The sequence below is a fragment of the Bactrocera neohumeralis genome, chromosome 3 (assembly GCF_024586455.1).
Source record: "Bactrocera neohumeralis isolate Rockhampton chromosome 3, APGP_CSIRO_Bneo_wtdbg2-racon-allhic-juicebox.fasta_v2, whole genome shotgun sequence".
In the NCBI taxonomy this organism is placed as follows: domain Eukaryota; kingdom Metazoa; phylum Arthropoda; class Insecta; order Diptera; family Tephritidae; genus Bactrocera; species Bactrocera neohumeralis.
In genome coordinates this window covers 74,884,926-74,907,360 of record NC_065920.1, presented here as the reverse complement: position 1 = coordinate 74,907,360, position 22,435 = coordinate 74,884,926, and the positions used below count along the sequence as shown (strand labels likewise).

Below are 22,435 nucleotides of genomic sequence, written 5' to 3'. Positions count from 1 at the left end.
AAAATTTGCCACAACGAGTTCACAGAGATGTCCAAAGCTTGGGAACACTTCTTTACCTCACTGACACGGAAACATTTTATATTATGCCTATGAATTCAAATTTTCACACTAGACGCTCAATTATTGACCCGACAGGGCTATTATGACGACCACAAATTGGACGTGGCGCTCTCATAGTTGACTCTAAATTCCGGCAGTAAATTTTAAAAAGTTCGATTCGTTATTGGATCGTATATCTTTCCGTGATGAAATGGCAAACCATACTGAAAATGTCAAAAGAGTGTGGAAAATATAGCGTCCTTTGCTGTCCTTTTCGGTTTACTTTTGTAGCGTTCTTATTAAAAACCGCGTTTTTCCATTATGACGCAGTAAGTGTGTATTTTAAGAAGTATCTTCAAAGACTCTGAATTCATTCTGATTACCTCAATCGTGTCTTGAAATATAATGTATCACAGGTCAAATAGAAAAAGTTCGGTCAGGTGTATGAAATTTTTAGTTTTTCTGACTTCATTTGTTCAGACTTCACAAAAAAATGTCTCTGGTGACTTCGATTAATATCGCATCGGAACCATGATTTACACGACGAATCGAAGGTTGCTATTTTGGAGGTGAAAGCAAAAGGCTCCGAAAAAATTAAGAAACAGTAATGGATAACTACCTTCAACCATCCAAAATATATTCGTGGCAGATTATCAACACCGTTCCGTACCACCAAAGCGAAACAAATTTTCCCAGAAAAGCGCAATGAGTTCACGAAACCAATATCAAGCTCCTAATCAATGTAATTAAAATCAACCAAATTGACAAACCAATTCAATTTATCACTAAAACATGCAATTTACCATCAATTGAAGCATGGAGCATAGAAAACTAACGGAACAAAACTAGTCTATGAATCAGAAGACAAGCGCTGCTTAATGGCAACACCCCTTCGGCCGAGACCCTGACCATGCACGATTGAGAGTCTGGCAGAGGCGCCGTAAAGCCTGACACCCAGCTCGTCTGGCCACAACAAATTGAGACAAAATTAAATTAATATGCCATTTAATTGAAATTTAACCACATTTGCATTTATCGATGCAAAATATGCACAAACATAATATATCTGAGGGATAAGCAGACATGTGGACTCATATATATAGTATGTATGAATATATGTGGCGATGGTAGAGGACACAATTTATGCGCAACAAAGGGGATGGGTCACGAAGGAAGTAAGCCATTTCGTGTTGGTGACACTCGAGTTAAGCTTGCCATGTGCGCGTATGTGTGTGTGTGGCTGTGCAGATGTTAAGTTTGAAAATTGAATATTGTATGCAATAACGTGAAACTTCCTCAATTTCATTAAACACGAAATTTGATTGAAAATTAATGTCCGTACTTACGCGCTGCCGCCCGAAGGCTATAGTGACCGACCAGCAGTGACCAGTCGCGCAATGTGCAGCAGGTGTGGTGAAAATAATGTGATTGGAGCGAGCGCAAGAATAAAGCTGTCAACAACAGTTGATCGCCCGCGGGGTGACGAGATAGCGAATGGTACTCGCATACATATTCGTATGTGATAACGTGATCTTTTTTTCGGGTTTAGCTTCGCTGCTAAAGAGGAGGTAACCCAATTTGTGTGGCTGATCTGAATTTTTGGGGAAATATGTATTGCTTTTATATGTTAGATTTGAGTGAGTTAAAAATTGGAAAGAAATTCAAATGCTGAGGCAGCGAGGGTAATATACAAAAAAGTATTTAGAGAAACTAGAAAAATAAAAATAAATGTTATAAAGTAATACAATAATAATAGATGATAATACTATGGTAACTTCGGTTGCTCTGAACGCTTTACTAATAAAGAGGTTCGTCACATATCGGTTCTATAGTGATCCGATCTTAACAATTTCTTCAGAGATCGCATTATTGCCTTAGATAATGATCAATTTCAAATATCTAGTCAAACGAAAAAGGATTTTCAGGCAAGGACTTGATTCCGATTGTTCAGTTTGTATGTCAGCGATTTGTTATAGTGTTTCGATTTCGGCCGTTCCGATAACTAAACTGCTTCTTGATAAGAAAAGGACCGGCGCAAAATTTCAGATCGATATCACAAAAACTGAGGGACTACCCTGTTCGGTATATAACATTATCTGAGATTTAAAACAGCGGTCGAAAAAAATAATCGCAAGTTTGGATTTTCGTACAAAACCCCAAAATTTTTCAAATTTAATGACAACAATTAAAGAAGGTCTAAGTTTCGGTTTAACAGAAAATTTTATACTTTCAAAATTTTCAAAGATCAAAGTCGAAGGCGTATATTCAGGTATTCCAATTCTACAGAGGTTTACATATTCGAAATTTTGGGGTTTTAAATTTATTTAGAACCCATTTAATATCATTTTGTTGAAGAACACATACCGTGAGGGTACTATTTGATTTGATTTCTGATTCCATTAGTTTAAAACTTTTACGGTTTCTCGGCGGACAACTGCGACAAGTAATTTTTACAGGCTTCTCTTGAAGCCAACTTTACTCATTAAGATGGTTTTGCATTGACCGAAGCAAATAGTAGTTCGACGGTGCAAGGTCAGGGCTATATGGTGGATGCATCAAAACTTCCCAGCCAAGGTCTCCCATTTTTACCGAATCATCAAAGCGTTGTCCAAATGGAAGACAAAACCATTTCTGCTGATCATTTCGGGCCGTTATTTTCGATTGATTGCTTCAATTTCATCAGTTGTTAACAGTAAGAAGTACATAGAACCAATCGTTCGACCAGGCTGGAGCAGTTCATAGTGAATGATTCCTTTCCAATCCCACCAAACACTCAGCATAACCATTCGAGGCGTCGATCCTGGCTTTGTGACCATTTTCTGGGCTTCACCACGCTTGGACCACTTCTTATTTGATCCACTTTTCGTCTCCTATTATCATTCGCTTCAGGAATGGCTCGGTTGCTTTTCGTTTTAGCAAAGTATTACATACGTAATTTCGGTCCATTAAATGTTTCACAGATAATTCATGTTCTTTTTGTAGCCAACCTTTTTTAAATGGTTCAAAACCGTATGATGATGAATTTCAAGCTCCTTAGCGATGTCATGGCTGCCTATGTGACGCTCCTGGTTAATAGATCGACCAGAGCGAGGTACATCGTTCACATCAAAACTTCCATGGAAGTGAGCGAACCATTGTTGTACTACACGAACTGTTACAATATCGGCTCCGTTAACTTCATAAATTTCATTGGTGGCTTGCGTGGCATTCTTCTCTTTTTTATACAAAAATTTCAAAATATAGCGAGTTTACCGAATTAAATTTTTTTTTTTTTTGGTTAAATGGAGCTTAAAATCGAAATTAAATTCGAAAAATCGACTTTTCGACTACCCAATATTAAATTTCGCCTAAGAATGGCCAGTGTCCCGCCCCATCTCTAATTTTTAGACTGAGTCTTATACCGGTCTCGCTGGTTCGAAATTCAACGCGTCTAAGGTTTTTATTTAGTGACTTAATGCCATTTTGCTAGTTTTCCATATAACGGTTATACAAAGAGTGGGCGTGTCTATCATTTAATTTCAAGCATTTTCATAGAGTTTCTGCAGATGTTTAAACGAATGATACTTACATTCAATTATGCCTTTAGTGCCGTTAAAATCTGAAAAAAGAAATCAAACATTGATTATAAAAAAATTAAATACGTTTTTATAAAGTTAGTAGAGCATAATTTTTTCACTTTTTAACTCTTCGCTTCTAAACTATTTTCATTATTTACAACTCGCCACTCTTATTTGCCGAAAAGGGTTTTATTGCTTTTCCCAAATTTCGAAATTGACAGCCACAGAATTCAATTAAAATCGAAACATGCACGTAGGTGGTCAACGAAATGCTTTAAATATCCACAGGGTTGAATTTATGACGACATGCCAGCGTACACGACATGCGGAGCTACACATATTCGTTTCAAAAAAGAAGCGCACAGCAAGAATTATGCTCGTATTATGTAAATAATGGTAATTATTATTACTATCATGTTTGTTAAGCAGAAATATTAAATGCTGGAAAATAAAGGCACTTAATTACTCATTAACTGACTAACTAATGCAGCCCAACAACTGAAAGGCGCACAAAATGCCGCGATGTGTGGTATTAAAGCATACATTTAGGCATATAAATGATATATTGAACTTTGGTTATGTTAGCGAAGCGTGAGCGATTTTTAAGCGTAAAATCTATGCTTTCTTTCTCACTTAAATCTTCTCTTCTTATTATTCCTTTGAACCCCTTTAATTTCTTTTTCACTTTTAAATTCCTTGTAACTTCTATCTTCGCTTCAGCTCATTGACATCAAAAATTTTGCGCAAATTACCCAAAAATCACTTAAACTGTCTATAAAAACACACATTATATACTTACATTTATTTGTACCTTTGAATTCGTGTGTTCGACTAAGACGGCAAGGCTCGGCAGCAGTGCAGGTCCTTTGTAGCTGCCAACAGCAGGTGTGCTTCAAAGAGGACTAATAACGAGGTATTCGGATATAGATACCTAAGTGGCACACGCATGCAAACACGTGCAATCCACACATACATACAAGCACATTCTAACCGATATTCTTGGCTAGTTTTGCATTGAACGCTGCCTGTCGTGCTGGTTTTGTAACCGGTTGTATTGGCTCATCGGTCAGCGCTCAAGCAGCCAGGCAAGCGGCAGTCGGTTGGTCGGCTGGAACATGTGCGCTGTTCGTTAGCGATAAGGACATTTCCATGTAATCATGGATGAATAATTGGATTTTAAATCTCAGTTGGTGACTGAAATGGTCACATGCTGGCTCCGGCCTTTCTGCAGTGTAGTTTTTGTATATGTGCTTGCTGTGAGCACATGGCAACGACATGTTTTGTACTTGGACATCTGTATTGGTGTGCATATGTGAAAGGATGTACACAAATGCCGCTTGGCTAGCGATTATAACCCAAATAATATTCACACCGGGAAGTCCATATTAATATTTAGGCATTTTCTAAGTCATATTCATTTATTACATTCGATATGTGTAGTTGTGTGTATAATATTGAGGGTATTTTTAGGAGCATGTAATTTATTTTTTTCTTGCAAAAACAGAGAAACTCACCCCAAATGAAATCATAATTTTACGACCACCAAAAATTCGGTGAAATAAAGCAAAGATGGAACTAGAAAATATGTATAACGTGTTTTTTTTAAAGATCGGGATAACGAATTATTTGTCTCTAGAGTTTACTAATGATAGTAAAAAATCTAAAAAATATGAACCAATAAAAAAACTCTCTGTGTGTACTCTCCTTTACTAGAGTTCAAAGGAGAATGGAAAATTTCTTTAGAATTGTTTGGAATATTAAATTAAAAAATATATTTGCCAGCCAGTTTGACATTTAATTGCAGTCTCTAAAAGAAATTGTATACCTCTAAAAAAGCACCCTCTAAAAAAAGAAGATGACAATAAATTTTTGGGCTTAAAAATGTAATAAATCAGATATCTGTTGTAGGATACACATAAAGGAAATCTCTCTTTATGTAGTTTTATTTATTTGTTTCTGTTGCGCTTCAATTGTTAATATTTTTTTTGTATAAACCAGGGTTGATAATTTTTAAACCCAAAAAAAGCAATAGTAGGATAAACTCTACTGGAAAAGGAAGGTAAGACCCGTGAAGAAAGTATCGAGAATTTCATTTCTCCCTCACATCTCCCGCTTTTATGGAAGACAGTTCAATTTTCCTAGGTTGGCAAAACAGTCCTTAATCATGATGCCAAAAATTAGTCAGTGTGTTTACAGTAGCTGTTTATGTCAGTCGACCTCATTAGTGTTTGTCGAATTTTAAAATTTAAATCAACGTATTTGTGTTAAATTTTGGCCATACGCACAACAAATAGGAGGCTATTTTGAATAAAGTAAATTAATTTTGCCGAAAAACAATTTTTTTTGTTTTTGTTTTTTAGTCCTGTTTACTTTAGAACGCACCTTGTATATGCTTTAGTAGTCAGCTACCGGAATTACCGTTCCTTTATGAGGAGGAACGGCTGCAGACTTTCAAATTGATATATCAATTATTGGAAAACGAGTTCCCCGGCTTACCATAACAAAACACATTGTTTGGCAAAATTAGGTTTTTGTTTTTTACATTCAACTTAGTTTCCTTCATGAGTGATACACTGATTATTACTTTTCGATATCATTTTTAGTCCGATTTGGCCTTTGCTTCAGTTTCGGAGATCATCTTTACATGCCTCGAAAATTTCTTCACAGTGAGCATTCTTTTCAGATCTGATGGCAGGAAATAGTCGCTGGGGACCAGATCTGAAGAACATGGAGAATACGAATGCAATGCAAGAGAGTGTTTTGCGAAATAATGACTTCGCGTTGCAGAAGATTAGAACATTGCTTTTGAAATCCGTTCGAAGCTGCTGATGTACTGTTGAAGTAATTTTATTGACTATTTAGCATTAAATATTTTTCTTTACTTTACTCAACTTACTTTTAACTTTATAGCACTTTGTCACATTGCCTGCAACAGGGAGCAAAAGGATGTTTCCAAATGACTATTGAGAGGGATACGAATGGCAGGTACATAGTAGTCGAATAGAGCGGACATTTTATTGTAAACAATGCCAGGTCAGCAGAGTATTGCGGTGTAAGTGTATGTAGTGTATTTATATTTTGACTCTTTTCAAAATCTTACATCAAAATATTCTTTCTAAATTATGCAAACATATTTTTTCGAATTTAAGAAGAGTTATTACCAATCACACGTTTGGTTAGATAATTGGAGTGATATTAATAAAGACAGGAGTGATTCCACTTGCGCAGCAAGAAACGGCGGTTAATTGTGATCAAAAGTGTGTTTTGTTGATAAAGCGCCTCGAAACTGCCATCAATTTTTTGAGGCGGAAAATGTTGATTCCAGCCACTGATTCTGGCTCGGAGAAGATGGCTATCAAAAAGCTTCAACTTTAATCTAACAAAAAATGGACAGTGTGGTATGTACCGCGTTAGATCTTATAATACAATATCCAGTGGGAACTCCTATAATTGCGGTGATATGAAGATTGGTAAAATTAACTTTTGCATAAGTGCTAGTTGCTAACTAACGCTTTCTGAGGTCCACAGAGCCCTTAACAGGTATGCGGAGCACCGATCCAGTTTGATTCGATTGGGGTAAGGATTGGGGTATGAATTCATTGGCTTTGCAATATGAAAGGGTACACAGATATGTCTGATAATAAATATGTATAAAGTAAGTGTGATGCTATTGATAGTGTAGCGTAGTCAGCGAGCTCAAAGCCAGGATTGCTGCTCTACTGGTAGAGTGAATGCTCACCTCACCGAAATACAGCTTTCGGCGCAATACATCTTCTGCTACCTTAATTGTTACCAATTCTGTTTGAAAAATACTACAGTAGTCTGAAGCTAAAGTTAATGTAGAGCTTCTTAACAGAAAATTATCTCCAGGATTTTATTCTTTAATCTGGAGGTGTCAGATTATAATTACACTCTTTCCGTTCTAAAAATAAATGCAAATTTTGTGTTAATCTCTCCAAGTACGAAAGTTTATGCATTTTTTTAATTTTTTACCAGTACCTGCCTCAAAATATGAAGGCATACCTATAGTTAGATATGTAAGAAGATACATTTACATCAGTATATGCATGTCTGCACTTAATTAAGAGTTCAATTTCATTACTTGGTATAAAAAATTCATTCATTTTTTTAGCAAAAAAAAAAAACAAATCGAAAGAATTACTTCATTGGCCTGATGCGTGGCGAATACTAATTTAGGATAAAAGCCTTTGTGCGTAATTTGAAAATCTGCATTACAATAGCCTTTAGCACGATAAGCGAGTGCGCCGCAAAATACATACTTATGTGTACTTGTATGTGCCAGTACTCAAAACGTAGCGCCCAGTCAGCGAAAAACGGAATATGGGAACGAAAAGTTTTAATAGATTTCGACCATGGATTTCAGTGGAAAACAATATGCAATGTTTGAAAAAAGGAATATCAATTTTCCCAATTTTAGTTTCTACACCTACAAAGGAATGAGGGATGAATATACAATAGCTGTTCAAATTTCTGTTAACCTTTTTCAAACAGCAGAGTGAAAAAGGTGTAGTGTCCGATCAGAATTATCAGTAAAATTTTAGCCGTAACTGATAGCCAATCTGCAGTTGCTAAGTAGATTTAGAAAAGCTCTGTTTGAAATATATGATTTTCAGAAGCTTTCCGATCCCTCTTTTACAATGCCAAACTGGATTTACTCACCTTAGTTTTTCTTATAAATTTTATTAATATCTCCACTTATAAGCTGCAATCTTAGTAATGGGAGATGAATATAAGCTCCGCAGAGTTCCTTTGATCTCTTGCAAATGGCAGAGAGAAAAAACTAATATCCGATTTGCATTGTCAGGAAAATGTTTAATTATAATTATCAGCCAAACGGCAGTTGCTAAGTGAATACAAGGAAAACTGCTTAGAAAGCTTTACTTAAAAGTTGGGATCTAAAAAGTTTGTCCTTCTTCCTCTCATTACAATACCGAAATTAAAGGTTTTTATTATAAGCAACGCTATACTGGGATCTTAAGATAATTATTTTCCTTGTAACAACTAATCTCACAAAGCTTTATACAAAGCTTTATTCGAAAGCTTTGATATTCAAAAACATTCTTAAAAAGCTCTGTTAAAAAACTGTTATCTTTAAGAGCTCATTTTCTTTATCACAACCAATCAAATAACTATGTTCAAAAAGCTTTCTTCTGAAGATTTTCTTCCTTATTAAAACCAATCGATTAAATTAAAAAGCTGCATAACTAAGTAGTCAACTATTTACAAAAATCTTTATAAAAAACTGTACTTGAAAGCTTTTTTTGTGATCTTCAAAAGCTTCTCTTCCTTAACACAATCAAAGAATTAGCCATTTTCAAAAAGCTTTCTAAAAAGCTTAAGTTGAAAGCAGTGATCTTCGAAAGCTTTTCTTCCTTATCTCAGCTAAGCAATTACCAAGTTAACAGAAAAAACTTTTTAAAACACTTTACGTGAAAGCTGTGATTTTCAAAAGCTTATCTTCCTAAAATTTCAAAAAAGCTTAAATTGAAAATTGTGATTTCCAAAGCTTAAAAACCAAGCAGTAAAATCTTGAAAGTTTTAATCGTGAAGTGGCCACTTTTCTCATTAAAAACGTAAGGAAATCACAAAAGTTCTGCGAAAAGAACCACTTAGGCTCACTGTGTTTCCAAAGTGAATTACATATATGTACATATGTACATATATATGTGATCTGGTGCTTACAGTGCATATGTATGTGTGTGAACGTATTTCGTTGCCTACTACACCTCCAATCTCCAGTGCAAGCCATAAAGTTAACTAAAGTCCATTCGGCTGCGACGATACCCACATATTATATGCATACGAATATACATACATATACATATATATACACAAGAACATACGTTTATTAGTATGCAAGTATATACATGTACGTGCATGCATCACATCGCCTACAATCAGGAGTTGGCTTCGCTCTGCAAATATTAACTGAACACATATGTACAAATCGTCATATGTATGTACGCATGTGTATGTGTTGGACAACCAGAGCAATATATACCTGCCACGTCTGCTCAATCTATTTTTGCATGCAACAGAGTTTGTGCAACACATATGGAATTTATTGATTGCACACACGCAATTTAGGCTTCATGCGATTGTCCGTCGCCTGGACGGTGTTGCCTGTACATGTGTGTGCATGTGTGTGGGTATGTAACGAGGTACACAACAAGGCAACGCTCCTTATGTGCCTGATTCCATTGAACGTTACCGTTACCAGGTCCGTATATTTGCATGTGAATATGTGTGATGTTGTAAGCACGTTTGTGCGTTTATTTGCATGGGCGCAGATATTTTTTAATTAAAATGCAAATATGAGCTGACATTTGCTTAACGCATGCAATGCACAGCTGCACGCATACAACTACACACACACACACTCTCACACACAGCAATTACTGCATGACTATGCATTTCCGTGCAGTTTGGCAATAATGTGTGTATGACGGGGCGTATGAGTGACCAGAGTGCATTTTAATTTCCTCTTTGCTCGCATTTTTCTACACTTTTATGGCATAAATGAAGTCGTTACTATATTACTGCACTAAATTGCATGAGGAGTTGATGCGTACCACAGTTAATTTCGGCTGATAAAGGTATTTGCGCTTCTTATTTGTGTTTGTGTATAAATGTTGAGTTAAGTTGCATTGAAATAATTAGTCTAACCTCATTTAATGAATAAAAGAAGGACAATATGAAAAGAATGAAACTCTTTTGAATACAAATACGATATTGAATGCACTTTATATATTGAAAAAACACACACATACATATATATATATATATGTGTGTGTTTTTTGTATGCATATTAGAGTGATTCAAAAAAAAAAAAATTTTTTTTTCGTTTGGTACTCGGAAAAATAGGTTCCTAGACACCTCTAAGAAAGCCTCTCCAAATATGAGTTTTTAATTGTAACGGGAAGGTCCTCCTACATACAGTTTTCTATTTTTTCTTATTATCAGATAGAAAAATTTATATCTCGCTTCCAATTACTTGAAAAAATTTCTTGTTCCTCAGATTTTGTTGGAAATTGAATGCTCTCCAAAAAACGTCAATGAAGATTTTTTCGTAAACCCAAACGTTTAAAAGATATTAACAGTTAAAGTTTGATTATTTTTTGGAAAATTTTTTATTTCTTATGAATTTTATAACTCAATGAAAAAAAATTATTATGAATAGATTTTTGGAGAGGCTTTCTTAGAGGTGTCTAGGAACCTATTTTTCAGAGTACCAAACGAAAAAAAAAATTTTTTTTTTTGATCCACCCTAATATGCATTGATGTTTGACGATGAATATCTCGTAAACGCTTAACTTAATCGAAAAATCATATAAGACCATTTTTATAGAGCAGTAAATTTCCTACAAAACTGTGAGTTTCATCGTTCATAATAATTTTTTTTCATTGAGTTATATAATTCATAAGAAATAAAAAATTTTCCCAAAAATAATCAAACTTTAACTGTTAATATCTTTTAAACGTTTGGGTTTACGAAAAAATCATGGTAGACCTTTTTTGTAGAGCATTAAATTTCCTATAAAATCTAAGGAACAATATATTTTTTTTAAATAGTTGGAAGCGAGATATAAATTTTTCTATCTGATAATAAGAAAAAATAGAAAACTGTATGTAGGAGGACCTTCCCGTTACAATTAAAAACTCATGTTTGGAGATGCTTTCTTAGAGGTGTCTAGGAACCTATTTTTCCGAGTACCAAACGAAAAAAAAATTTTTTTTTTTTGAATCACTCTAATTTATATATATATGTATGTATATATATGTATATAAATATATAAACATATAGAAGGTTTAAAATATTTTATTTTCTAACAAAGGGGCACACCTAGTGTAAAATTTATAAAATAAAAGATAGGTGTTTTTGTTCTTTTTTCGAATTTCTATAGTTCATACCTTCAAAAATAACATAACTAAAGTTTATAATATTTTTAAGTATTTCACAATATATAGACTATTAATTTTTAAAATAATTTTTATGTATGCTATACATTTTTTATGTTAAAAGAAATATTGTCTAAATATTAAAATAAAATTAATTTAACATTAATTACCGCGCCCCCAAAAATACAAACACGTTTTGTCGAATCACTGTTTCTAGACTCGGTGAGGCAAATTTCTTCAAAACGGCTAGATCACTTACAGCCTTAAATATATTTCTCAGCTGAAAAATTAATAAGACTTTTAATAATATTTTCGATTTTCCAGCCACTTCCTTCAATCCTTTTTCGCAAAACAAGATTTTTTTTCAAAAATCAAAATTTTGACTAGCGTTTCGAATATTACCCGTATTCATCTTCCGTTATAACCATTTATTTTTGGTTTTATAATTTCAAGTATATTCTGCACCATTAGATACTTTGTTTCGGAGGTGCTCTTGGATGTCGAGGATACGGCGTTAAATGAATCCAAACTTTTTCCAAAATGAAGCATCCATTATTAGAGTACTTTAAAATACACGTATTTTATTTACACATTAAAACAAACACATCTTCAAAAAAAATTCCAAAAAATTCTTTGTTTCTGTTTTGTGAATACACCCTCTTTAGCTTAACGTTAGTTATTCTCAATACTCGAATTAAATGCTCAAATATTAGTGCTAGCTTATGTTTATTGATACTATCTTGTCTCTTGTAGGATCTTCAACTGAATATTAACCTTAACTTACACTTTACCACAACTTAACCTTACCCTTAACCGTAACCTCACTTTTCTACGCAGATTGCATTATTGCCTTAGCCAATAACGCACGCCAAATTTCTTGAAAATATCTTGTCAAATGAAACAGTTTTCCATACAATCACATTATTCCGACCATTTAGTTTGTGTGACTGATATAGGTTACAGTAATCCGATATGAACAATTTCCTTGGATATTGCATTCCTGATCATATTGAATATTGTTAAGACAGCTCATCAAACAAAAAAGCTGTCCATACAAACACTTGATCCGATATCGACCACTCCGAGAAATAGGTAAATAGCTCATTGATGAGGAATGAGCGATGCAAAAGTTTAGAACGATATCTCAAAAACTGAGGGACAAGTTTGCATATATATATACACAGAAGGCCAGAAAAATCGACGGACATTGCTAAATGATCTTAACTTGTTACGGAGAGCATTTATATATCTTTATATATAAAATTTACGTGTCACGTTGTTTGCCCGCGATGGACCTTTAAACTACTGAACCGATTTTAGATTGATTCGACTTTGAAGATATGCTAGTCGAAGCAATTCATAAATAAGAAATACAGTGAAAGCTGTATTAAATAAACGCTCCATTAAATGGAAGTTCTATTAAGTGGACATCTCTATTAACATATTGACCGGTCCCACAATTTGTTGATATTTATTAAGTAGAATCTATTAAGCGGTTAACTGTAATAACTGGACAGAAAGGTTTGTTCGTCAGTTTATGTTTATGGGAGATTTCACTGTATATATTTCTAAACATACACATGTACTCACAATCCCCAAAAATATATAATATAGTAGAACTTCCATAACTCAAACTTCTAGATGTCGAAGTTCTTCATAAATTGAACTCTTGAATAAGCATTAAAAGTCAAATTCCATACAAATTTCCGGTCATAAGTAGAAGATTTTTTGGGAGATTATGGAGATTGGAGAAAAGAAAGTTCAACTGAAAGTTCAACTGTAATTTTCAGTAAAATGCCAAATCTTAAGGGTAATTTTCACAATATCTGTTTAGCAGGCATTTGTCAATTAAGTTCTGGTAAACTTAACCAAGATTCCTTTTTTCGGTAAAGAATCTTAATTAACTAGAACTGTCAGATGCTTAACCTAACTGAGAAAACAGCCTTAAATTCTGTATTTTTTCCATTGGCATTTATTAGTATGAACAAAATTAAAACTCTAGAACAAACCCTTATATTCTGATACCAACAAAAACGTTTTTGCTTTTATTCGTAAATGAAATTTTCATCGTAGTTAATTATATGAATAATAGTATAAAATGTATGACACAGCAACGCGTGGTCGGATCCACTATATACCTTATATGATCTCTGACGTTTCCTGTTGGGTGTTACAAACATCAATCTTAATATTTTATACCCAGTTCACAGATCGTATTAAGAATTTGGCACTATGAAAGCAGCTCCTAGAAGATTTTCCGCCATTCCTGTGTCATATTAAAACCGTCCATACCATGAATGCGGGCTTGGCCAACATTTTCGTCGGCTTACAAGTTTACAGACGTAGGAAAAACGATATAATAGAAATAAAGAAATTTGAGTTTTGGTTATAAAATAGTTATATGTTGGTTATAAATATATTGGTTATATCTATTAGCGGTAGCCGAAAATTTTATGCAAAACTCATTTCAGATTTTTTTGATGATATGTTGTTTCGCACTACCAAAATATTTATACCAAAATAAATAAATATTAAAAACATTATAATTTCTATAATTATTATGTTTTTTATTATTATGAATATTTTAGGTGACTATATACTACTAGTTTGATATCAACAAAGCTGCGAAATAAATTTATCATATAGTACATACTAATTGGCTTAGTCACGAAATGCCCAAAATCAACAATTCAAATATTTGGTACTTCAAATTGAGAAAACTTCAGTTGCTAACTGAGCGTCTAATTGCGAGCTTGTTTATTTCCACAATAAATAATAAAATCTAAAATCAAAATGCGACTTTTCAAAAACGATCGCACGAAGAGTTTCGCCTACATACATCTCATTTTGCAATTGAGCATTCACTATTCTAACACCACAACTGCCTTGGAACACCCACATGCAGTGTCAGTGAAATTAAAGAAAACTTCAGATGGCTCTAAACGCATTGTGCTCAAAAGTATCAAATGCACGCACCTAGTACCACACACGAATGTAGTCGAATTGTTCGATTGTCAATTATACCGTCGTAATAATCGTTCATACATCTCGGGCGTGATGACGCTCCGGCAACCCATTGCTCGCCTGGAAGCGAATGTTTTTTACCGTTCGAGTGGACAACTCAAGAATATGTTCAATATAACCTTTGATTGCTGTACGCTTTTAGCAAGTGGTCGACATAGTATCAAATTATTCGAGAGTCTTACACAAATTCTCTTCAGCAAGTTTAATGTGATACCAAAGTGTCCTTTGAAGGCGGTGAGTGGAAAATCTCAAATGGCGGTCAGTACACTACTAATTGTTGAAGTTCTTTTACTCTTTTATTAGAATTATAACTATACTTGCACGGACTTGGATTTGAGTGAAGCTGTATTGCCTGTTTATGTAGCTAGCAGAAGTTTCATCGCTGGCTTATATTTTCGTCATCAGGGACGTACAATTGGAAAGGTCACGGTGGAGGGAAAAGTGATCACTTCAAATTTAAAGTTTAGGGAAAAATGAAAATGAAGTGCCGGGATTGTATTTAATTTATATCAGCAAGATTTTACTTGAAAGTAAATACATGAAAACTTCTGTCTAATTTTTACTTAGAATTTTCCATCATGTTTCCAATTTACTAAACACACTCTACCTTCGTAATTCTGGAAGTTTGAATTCTTTTATTGCAATTTATACGTTTTATATATAGAATTAGTGACCCAATCACCAAGTAATTTCGTTTGTTTTTAGTGTAATTTAAACACGACTTTGTACTGCGTAAAACATTTTATGAAATTATATATCTTGCATTTTGATCTAAAAGTATTGGATATTGCCATCTTTCAGACAAGAGATTGATTCCAGTATCGAAAAATATGAGGTTTGGCCCTTGCAGTTAAAAACATGATGCAAGTGGGTTTTCACGTCCTGATTTGAGGTGAAGGTTCTTCTATCCAGAAAACTTTGCAGAGACTGAAACAAGTAACAGTCCAAAGGTGTCAAGTCTGGCGAATATATTGAGTATAGTAGCACATCTTATCCAAACTGCGATCAAACGTCGCACGACGTTGTCATTATCTAAAAGGCCTTTGAATCTATCTTTCAAGCAGTCAATAAGCCCATACTTTTTTTGGAAGCATCATTTGAAATCCATCCAATACTACTAAAGCGCGTCTTGTATCCAACAGATGAATGTACACTGAGACCCTGTAGTATTCTTTGCATGTTCTTACACAGAAATTTTCGCGTTTTGGTTGTCAGACGCAGATTCTTGGGTTTTCTTCGTCAACTTTCAGTTCTGCCGCCATTTTTTTCGTGTCGGAATAAATGGATCGAAAATGTTGATCAGCTTTTTGTCTTCGATTTCAAGCAGCGTATCTCATATTCCCCCATTTCCCCCGTTTGATTCCACCACTGTTATGTGGCACAAATAAATTACTAGATAAATCAATATAAACAAATCCAGTCAAATAATAAACAATTGCTATTCTAATTGGTATTGAGCGCAGTTATAATGGAATGCGTACTAGTATATATGCTCTGCTAAGGCCAAATAATACAAATAATTCTGCTGTATCTAGTAATTATTTGCTTGAACAAGTTTGGCGCGTCATATGCTTTTGTTATATCAATTGTAATCAATTACCCGCTAATTACATATAATAAATAATTGATTTAATGCTATGTAACGTCAGTTAGGAAACTTAGCTCACGCTAGTAATTGGAAAAGCATATCAAAATCGAAATTGCAAATACAATGGCAATGCGAAGACGATATCTATTTGCTATTTGGTGTTTGTGGCTGGTAAATTGGTGAGATTGAAAGCAGAATTCGAGATGTATAACCAAACTATTCAGTAGTAATTGGAGCATTAATGCTGGAGAGTGATGTGTATGCGCACACAGACAAGCGATAATTCATTTTGTAACGCGAAGCTAATTAATTGCTACAGGGTGCTAACAAATATGTGTTTGTTTATGAATATGAATGTATATTTAAAGCTGTAGATAAGACTTGTGCGGCGAAATTTTAGCGAAAAATGTGTGAAATTCATTGTGCTCGGTAAGTAAACAAAGTGATAATCACAGTATGCAAATTAAGTGCCGGAAAGTATGCAATAATTTTTATTAATGATAATGCAATTTTGCTTATCCGCGCTCTTATCTCGGATTTCTTTTTGTTTTTGTAACAAAGATTGCTCTAGGCAGGTCTTGCTTATCACTTGCAGCTGATACGAAGAAAAGCACAACATAAACTGCATTTAATAAAATCAGAAATTTACTTGAGAGCGCCTTTGACTTTTACTAATGACAGAGTTGTATCAATTATTGGGAAATTTTCTATTTTGTCCTAGTTAGTTTAGTTACTGATTGTAAAGTATTTATACCTTTACTGTATATTAAATTATCACAATTTTTGCAAAGAACTTACTGAAGTTTTCGAATAATTGAAATAAAAAACAGTTTTAAAACTATTATTTAATCGAAAAAAGAAAATAATATTTGAACATATTTATAAAATTCAAACATTTTTTAATATTCTGTTTAATTCGTAAAATTAAAGAATTTGTTTTAAAAAATCTACAAGAACGATGTAAGAAAATAGTAACTTCTTTTTCGAAATTGTGTAATACATTGTTTTCTATTAAAGATATTTTATTGAAATTCAATTTGTAAGTTTGTAGCTTTCGTCAAAACTCACTTTCAGTAACTGGTTCAATGACTAGGTAGGCAAATCAATTTTAATTTTATTCGCTTCATGCAAAAAAACTAATTTTTAATTAAAATTTTAAATGTTTGGAGTTGTTGGAATATACCGAACAAAATCGTTTTTAGTTTTTTTCATAATTCTTTCCATCAGAATTTTACGAAACATGCTTTCGTTTTTAAACAGGTCGAAAAATGATTTTGTTAATTTTTGTTATTTAACGTTTGATTTTCCAAACCATATAAAATATCTTTGGCATGGAATATCGCTTAAGGTAATACGCATATTTACTAAAAGAAATGCACCTGTGAAGGGTATATTAGTCTCGGTGCAGCCTAAGTTAACGTCAAATTTTAATATTAAAAAGAAAAAAAATGTATATCCATTTGCATAAAAAAAATGTAAATATTAATTTTTTTTTTCCAAAAATGTAAATATTTAATTCTGTTGCACAGTTTAGACATTAAGACAATATTGAAATATTTTAACTTAAAACCTTTTTTAAACAAAACTAATTTTGTACTTATTTCTTTTAGAAAATAATAACATTAAAAATATTTGTTTTTTTTTTTTAATTTATAAATTAAAAATAAATATTAAGTTTGTTTATTTAAAGAATTTGATTTATTATTGCTCAAAAGCATATATAAATTCGCTAAATGCGATTTAAAGACAGCATTAAGAAATATTAAAAAATTAATACTTTAAAACTAACTAAAAAATGCTTTTGGTTTAATTTTACTTTTTTTCGAACACTGGATTAAGTTAGGCTAATCTGGTATGCGAAAGAGCCACCCATAGACCAGTGCTTTGTGATACCAGATCGAGTTCAGTTCCTACTCGAATTTTAACAGAGTCTGCGGCCTCAATATCGATACCTCGTCCAGAGTATTGTATCTTAACGTGGGGACCCTAACTGCTTACTGCATAGTCTTGCCAATGCAGGAAAAGTGCATAAGAGATATTCCGTTGTTTCCCTGATGTTTTGCTCTAGACATTTTCTGCAGTCTTCTCGATCTCTCAGCCACATTCTGCGGGCGTGTGTCTCCACCAGACAGTGATCAGTTAGTATTCTGATCATGCCCTTATTGTTTCTTCAATCGAGTGTCAATAGGAATTTTGTGTATTTTGGATTTCTTTCGAATACTGTTTAATAACTTCTCTTTTATAACTCGAAAGGATTTTAGCTCTATACACAATTTAAACAAAATTAATTATTTTTTGAGCTAAAATAATCTGTTGATTTTAGGTTTTTTATTGCGAAAAAGTTTTAAAATATTTTCTTTCTGTATTTTAGAAAAGTATTGACTATCGAAAAAAGTTTAAAGAAAAATTTTAATAAGAAAAAATTTGTATTTCTTATTTTCTAATTATTGTAATTATTTGTAAACCTTTGTTTTACTTTCTCAACCTAGCTGCTATATTGGAAACCAAAAAAATTTACCGCTCAAAAGTAAGATAATTGCTATCCTAACTTAAGCTATATGTTTTTAATAATAAAATGTTTCGATAATTTCCAATACGGTTAAAATTTTTGCAATTTTTAATATTTTCTTAAAGGGTCCGTAGGGTAATCTGGCCTATTTTTTTGACAAAAAGAAATTTGGAAAAAGATTATCCTACTGACCCCTTAAGGTACATTATTTTTTTACACTTTTGTTTTCAATATAAAGTTTGCTTAATTTATTTTTGTAAATATTCAAAAATAAAATGAAGAAATGAAAAAATAGGCACAGTTTTCATCGCTAGTGTTAATTTATTTCTGATATTTTTTTTACTGTTGCAAATTCCTCGAGTTCTCATAACAACTTCATAAGAATTACGTCTGTATAAAGTGATAACACGCCTCCATTCAACTTATTTATTATTATCGCTACAATTTCCATATATTGTATTCATTGAAAAGGCATGCGAAATTATCGGTAAACATAATGGTATTTTTAACTAAAATATTCCAATTTATTAAAAAGTTACTGTGAAGAATTTATTATCGATAATAAGATTTTCCAAGCTATTTAAATTATTATACTAAAGCTTAGAAATTGAGGCGCGGAACGGTTATCGCCCAGAAAAAATTTACTTTCCTTCCAGTTAAAGTTTATGTGTTCGGTTTTTATCGCTAATTGAGATCTTACAGTTACGAGCACCCTTCAAAGATTCCATGCTGAAATGACACTGACAAATTATGTTTGGCCAAAGAAAATGTAGAAGTGCTTACTTCTTGGCCAAATTCTGTATCATCCCAGTCAACTTTTCAATTGAGCTTTCGATTTCGTTTAATCTTTGAAAGAAAAATCTCATAAATATTTGAAGCCTTTTACTATTGCTAGCACAATCACCTATTTGACAAGCTGCAAACCGAGCGTTGAGGAGTTCACGAGTTGGCGGTTTTTCAAGCAAATCACAAATGAAATAGAAAATATATTAGACTTGTAATTCAAATCATAATTACTCTACTTAATTTGCATGCACTTGTTTTATTACTCTGTATTGAATTTATTTCCGGAAATACGAATTGCGTCCACGTCTGCTTTTATGGCGCTGAACTCTTTGCCACCATCGAGGAAAATAGTGAATGCATCCTCGGCTGAGACCTGGATGACAGCCGTGATTAAGAAAAAACTGAGTAGACCCGTCAGCACGTTCGTCATCCTTAGACACATAATTGAGACTAAGCATATGCTAAGTGAAGTTCATAATTACAAGCCGAAATCAACGGTGCTCTCGTTCTCAATGAAACGTACGTACCGAGCAGCTGTGAGATCGGCGGCATAAGTAGTAAGCTAAATTGATGTATATTTGTAGTTGTATATATATACAAATGCATGTATTTATGAACTATAACAAAAAAATATTTTGGATTAACTCTTAGAGCTATAGGGAGAGCTTTTTGAAAGCTTTTTGAAAGCTTTCAATACAGTAACGAAAATCTTTACAAATCATCCATTATCAATCAAGCTTTTATATAGTGTTTTGAATAATTATAAAATAATTAAAAATTGAGACCTTATTCAAGGTTTGATTCCGCTCTGATATTAGTAATAACCTAAGTAATTGCTGCAACGGTGAGCTGGTGCTACTTCTACGTCAGAGACGCTTATCAAGCAAACATATACATACATAAAAATCATGGATCTGGAACAGCCCTTAATAATGTAAATAAACAAAGACTCAAGCAGAGCAAAGAAAAAAAGAAGAAAAGAGAAAAACTCAACCAAAGAGCACATAAGAGCGACATATTATATTTTTCGTAAGTTGCGAAAGAGGAAGAAGACTGAATAATTGCTTAAGTTATTCTACATCAGTGTTATTAAACTTCAGATTCAGTTAATTTGGAAGGAAATCTAGTATTAGAGAGTTATTTACTCATATCACCACTTTTAAGGAAAGTTTACAGATCTTCGAGCTTTTGGAGCTTTTTAATGGTTACTAAGTTCGGGAGGATGGAGTCATGTGTGGAAGTTTACTCAAGTGACGAAAGTTCTCTGACTGACATTCCCTTGGAAGTGGCCTGAAACGATTTCTTTACATATGACTCAAAACGCTAACGACTTCCGGTCCTAGACCAAGTATCTTTTGGGTAGCCTAAGAACATCCGTTTGAAGGCGAGCTAAAGTGAGAAGGCGAAACTTCTCCTCTACGGGGTTATGCGCTGGGTTTGGGATCCGCTACGTAAAAAATGCCCCCAATAAAAAGGAACAAAATACCTCTGAAGAGTACCTGGCTGTCTCCAGATCGAAAAGCCTCCAACCAAATCGATCATATTGTGATAGACAGAAGACACGTCTCTAGTATTTTAGGCGTGCGTAAGCTCCGAGGTTCAGATGTCGACTCGGACCACTATCTTGTAGCACCCAAGATACGCACTCGCCTTTGTGCAGCAAAAACCGCACGTCAACAAACACAAGGAAGGTTCGCCGTCGGGAAGCTGCAATCACAACAGATAGCCGAAAGATTTTCTACTCGACTTGCACTTCTGCTCTCTGAGAGCACTCGTCAACAACGCGGTATATATGAAATTTGATCAAAAGAATAGCTCGTAGGACGAGTAGTGCCGAGTCGCAGCGGAGAGAAAACAGGCTGCCTACTTCGCAACGTTACGATCGACCACAACGCGTGCGGGATGAGATAGATACCGAGAGTTGAAGAGGGAAACGAAACGAATTTGCAGACAGAAATAGAGAAAGCCCGAAATACTTGAGTATGAAGAGCTTGACAAGCTGGCCGATAGGGGTCGTGAAAAGAGGATCAACTCATCACCTCTTCATCAAATTTAAAGCTGGTTTTGAAAGCTGCTATCGTGCGACTTCTTCGATCTGTTGCTGGAGAAAATAATTCGAGCTGCAGAACTTAATCAATCAGGTACAATCTTCTATAAGAGTGTACAGCTGCTGGCGTATGCTGATGATATTGATAACAATGGATAAGGAAGCAATGCAAATGGGTCTGGTGGTAAACAAGACGAAATATCTCCTGCTATCAACAGTCGTCGCACTCACGATTTGGCTCCCACGTCACTGTTGACAGTCATAATTTTCGAAGTTGTACATAATTTCGTCCTTCGGAACCAGTATTAACACCAACAACAATGTCAGCCTGGAAATCCAACGTAGAATAAGTCTTGCTAACAGGTGCTACTTCAGATTGAGTAGGTAATTAAAAAGTAAAGTCCTCTCTCGACGAACTAAAACCCAACTCTATAACACTTATTGTTCCCGTCCTGCTATATGGTGCAGAGGCATGGACGATGACAACATATGATGAGTCGAGAGGGAGAGGATTTCGAGAGAAAGGTTCTGCGAAAGAAACGATTAGCGCGCTGTTGTTAACTCGGCTAAACGTGTAAGCGGTTCAGCGCCATTAAAGAAGAAGAAAAGATGTGACATACTTGTATGTATGTCACCAGCTCAATTTTTTAGATCTGAGCTAAGCAATTTGTGAAATTGTAGTTTGAAGTTCGCAAAGTTCTTAGTTAGTTTCACATAAAAATGAATTCACAGAAAATAGAAGTGAAGAGAAAATATATCAGAATCTCATATGTTTTTTGCCCACAAGTAGCTTTAAAGGTCTAAGCTTTTAGGTTAACTAAGGCTATATTGAGTTAAAAGCGCGATGCTAACAGGCTTCTCACTTGGACAGCTTAGAGCTGGTCCGTTATGGTAGTTAGAAACTCTGAAATTTTTTGGTATTTAAATAAGGTTTGCCTCTTTTCGGTGCATTCGGAATGACGCTA

The 22,435-nt window shown here is 34.0% G+C and overlaps 2 protein-coding genes across 4 annotated transcripts in view; both read right to left on the bottom strand.

The window, feature by feature from the left end:
* LOC126751974 (uncharacterized) overlaps positions 1–22,435 on the bottom strand; it is a 297,586-nt gene that overhangs the window by 64,958 nt on the left and 210,193 nt on the right. For all 3 annotated transcript variants that reach the window (XM_050462481.1, XM_050462483.1, XM_050462482.1), the window contains one exon: positions 3,608–3,637. The gene's annotated coding sequence lies outside the window, so the exon portion shown is untranslated. The remainder of the gene's footprint in view (positions 1–3,607; positions 3,638–22,435) is intronic.
* Positions 18,939–19,887, bottom strand: LOC126752013 (uncharacterized). Its single transcript, XM_050462535.1, has 4 exons — positions 19,687–19,887; positions 19,542–19,553; positions 19,421–19,483; positions 18,939–19,366 (listed from the first exon to the last, which is right to left on the bottom strand). Exons 1-4 carry the CDS (start codon positions 19,863–19,865, stop codon positions 19,294–19,296), a joined length of 327 nt encoding a protein of 108 aa, XP_050318492.1. The 5' UTR covers positions 19,866–19,887; the 3' UTR covers positions 18,939–19,293.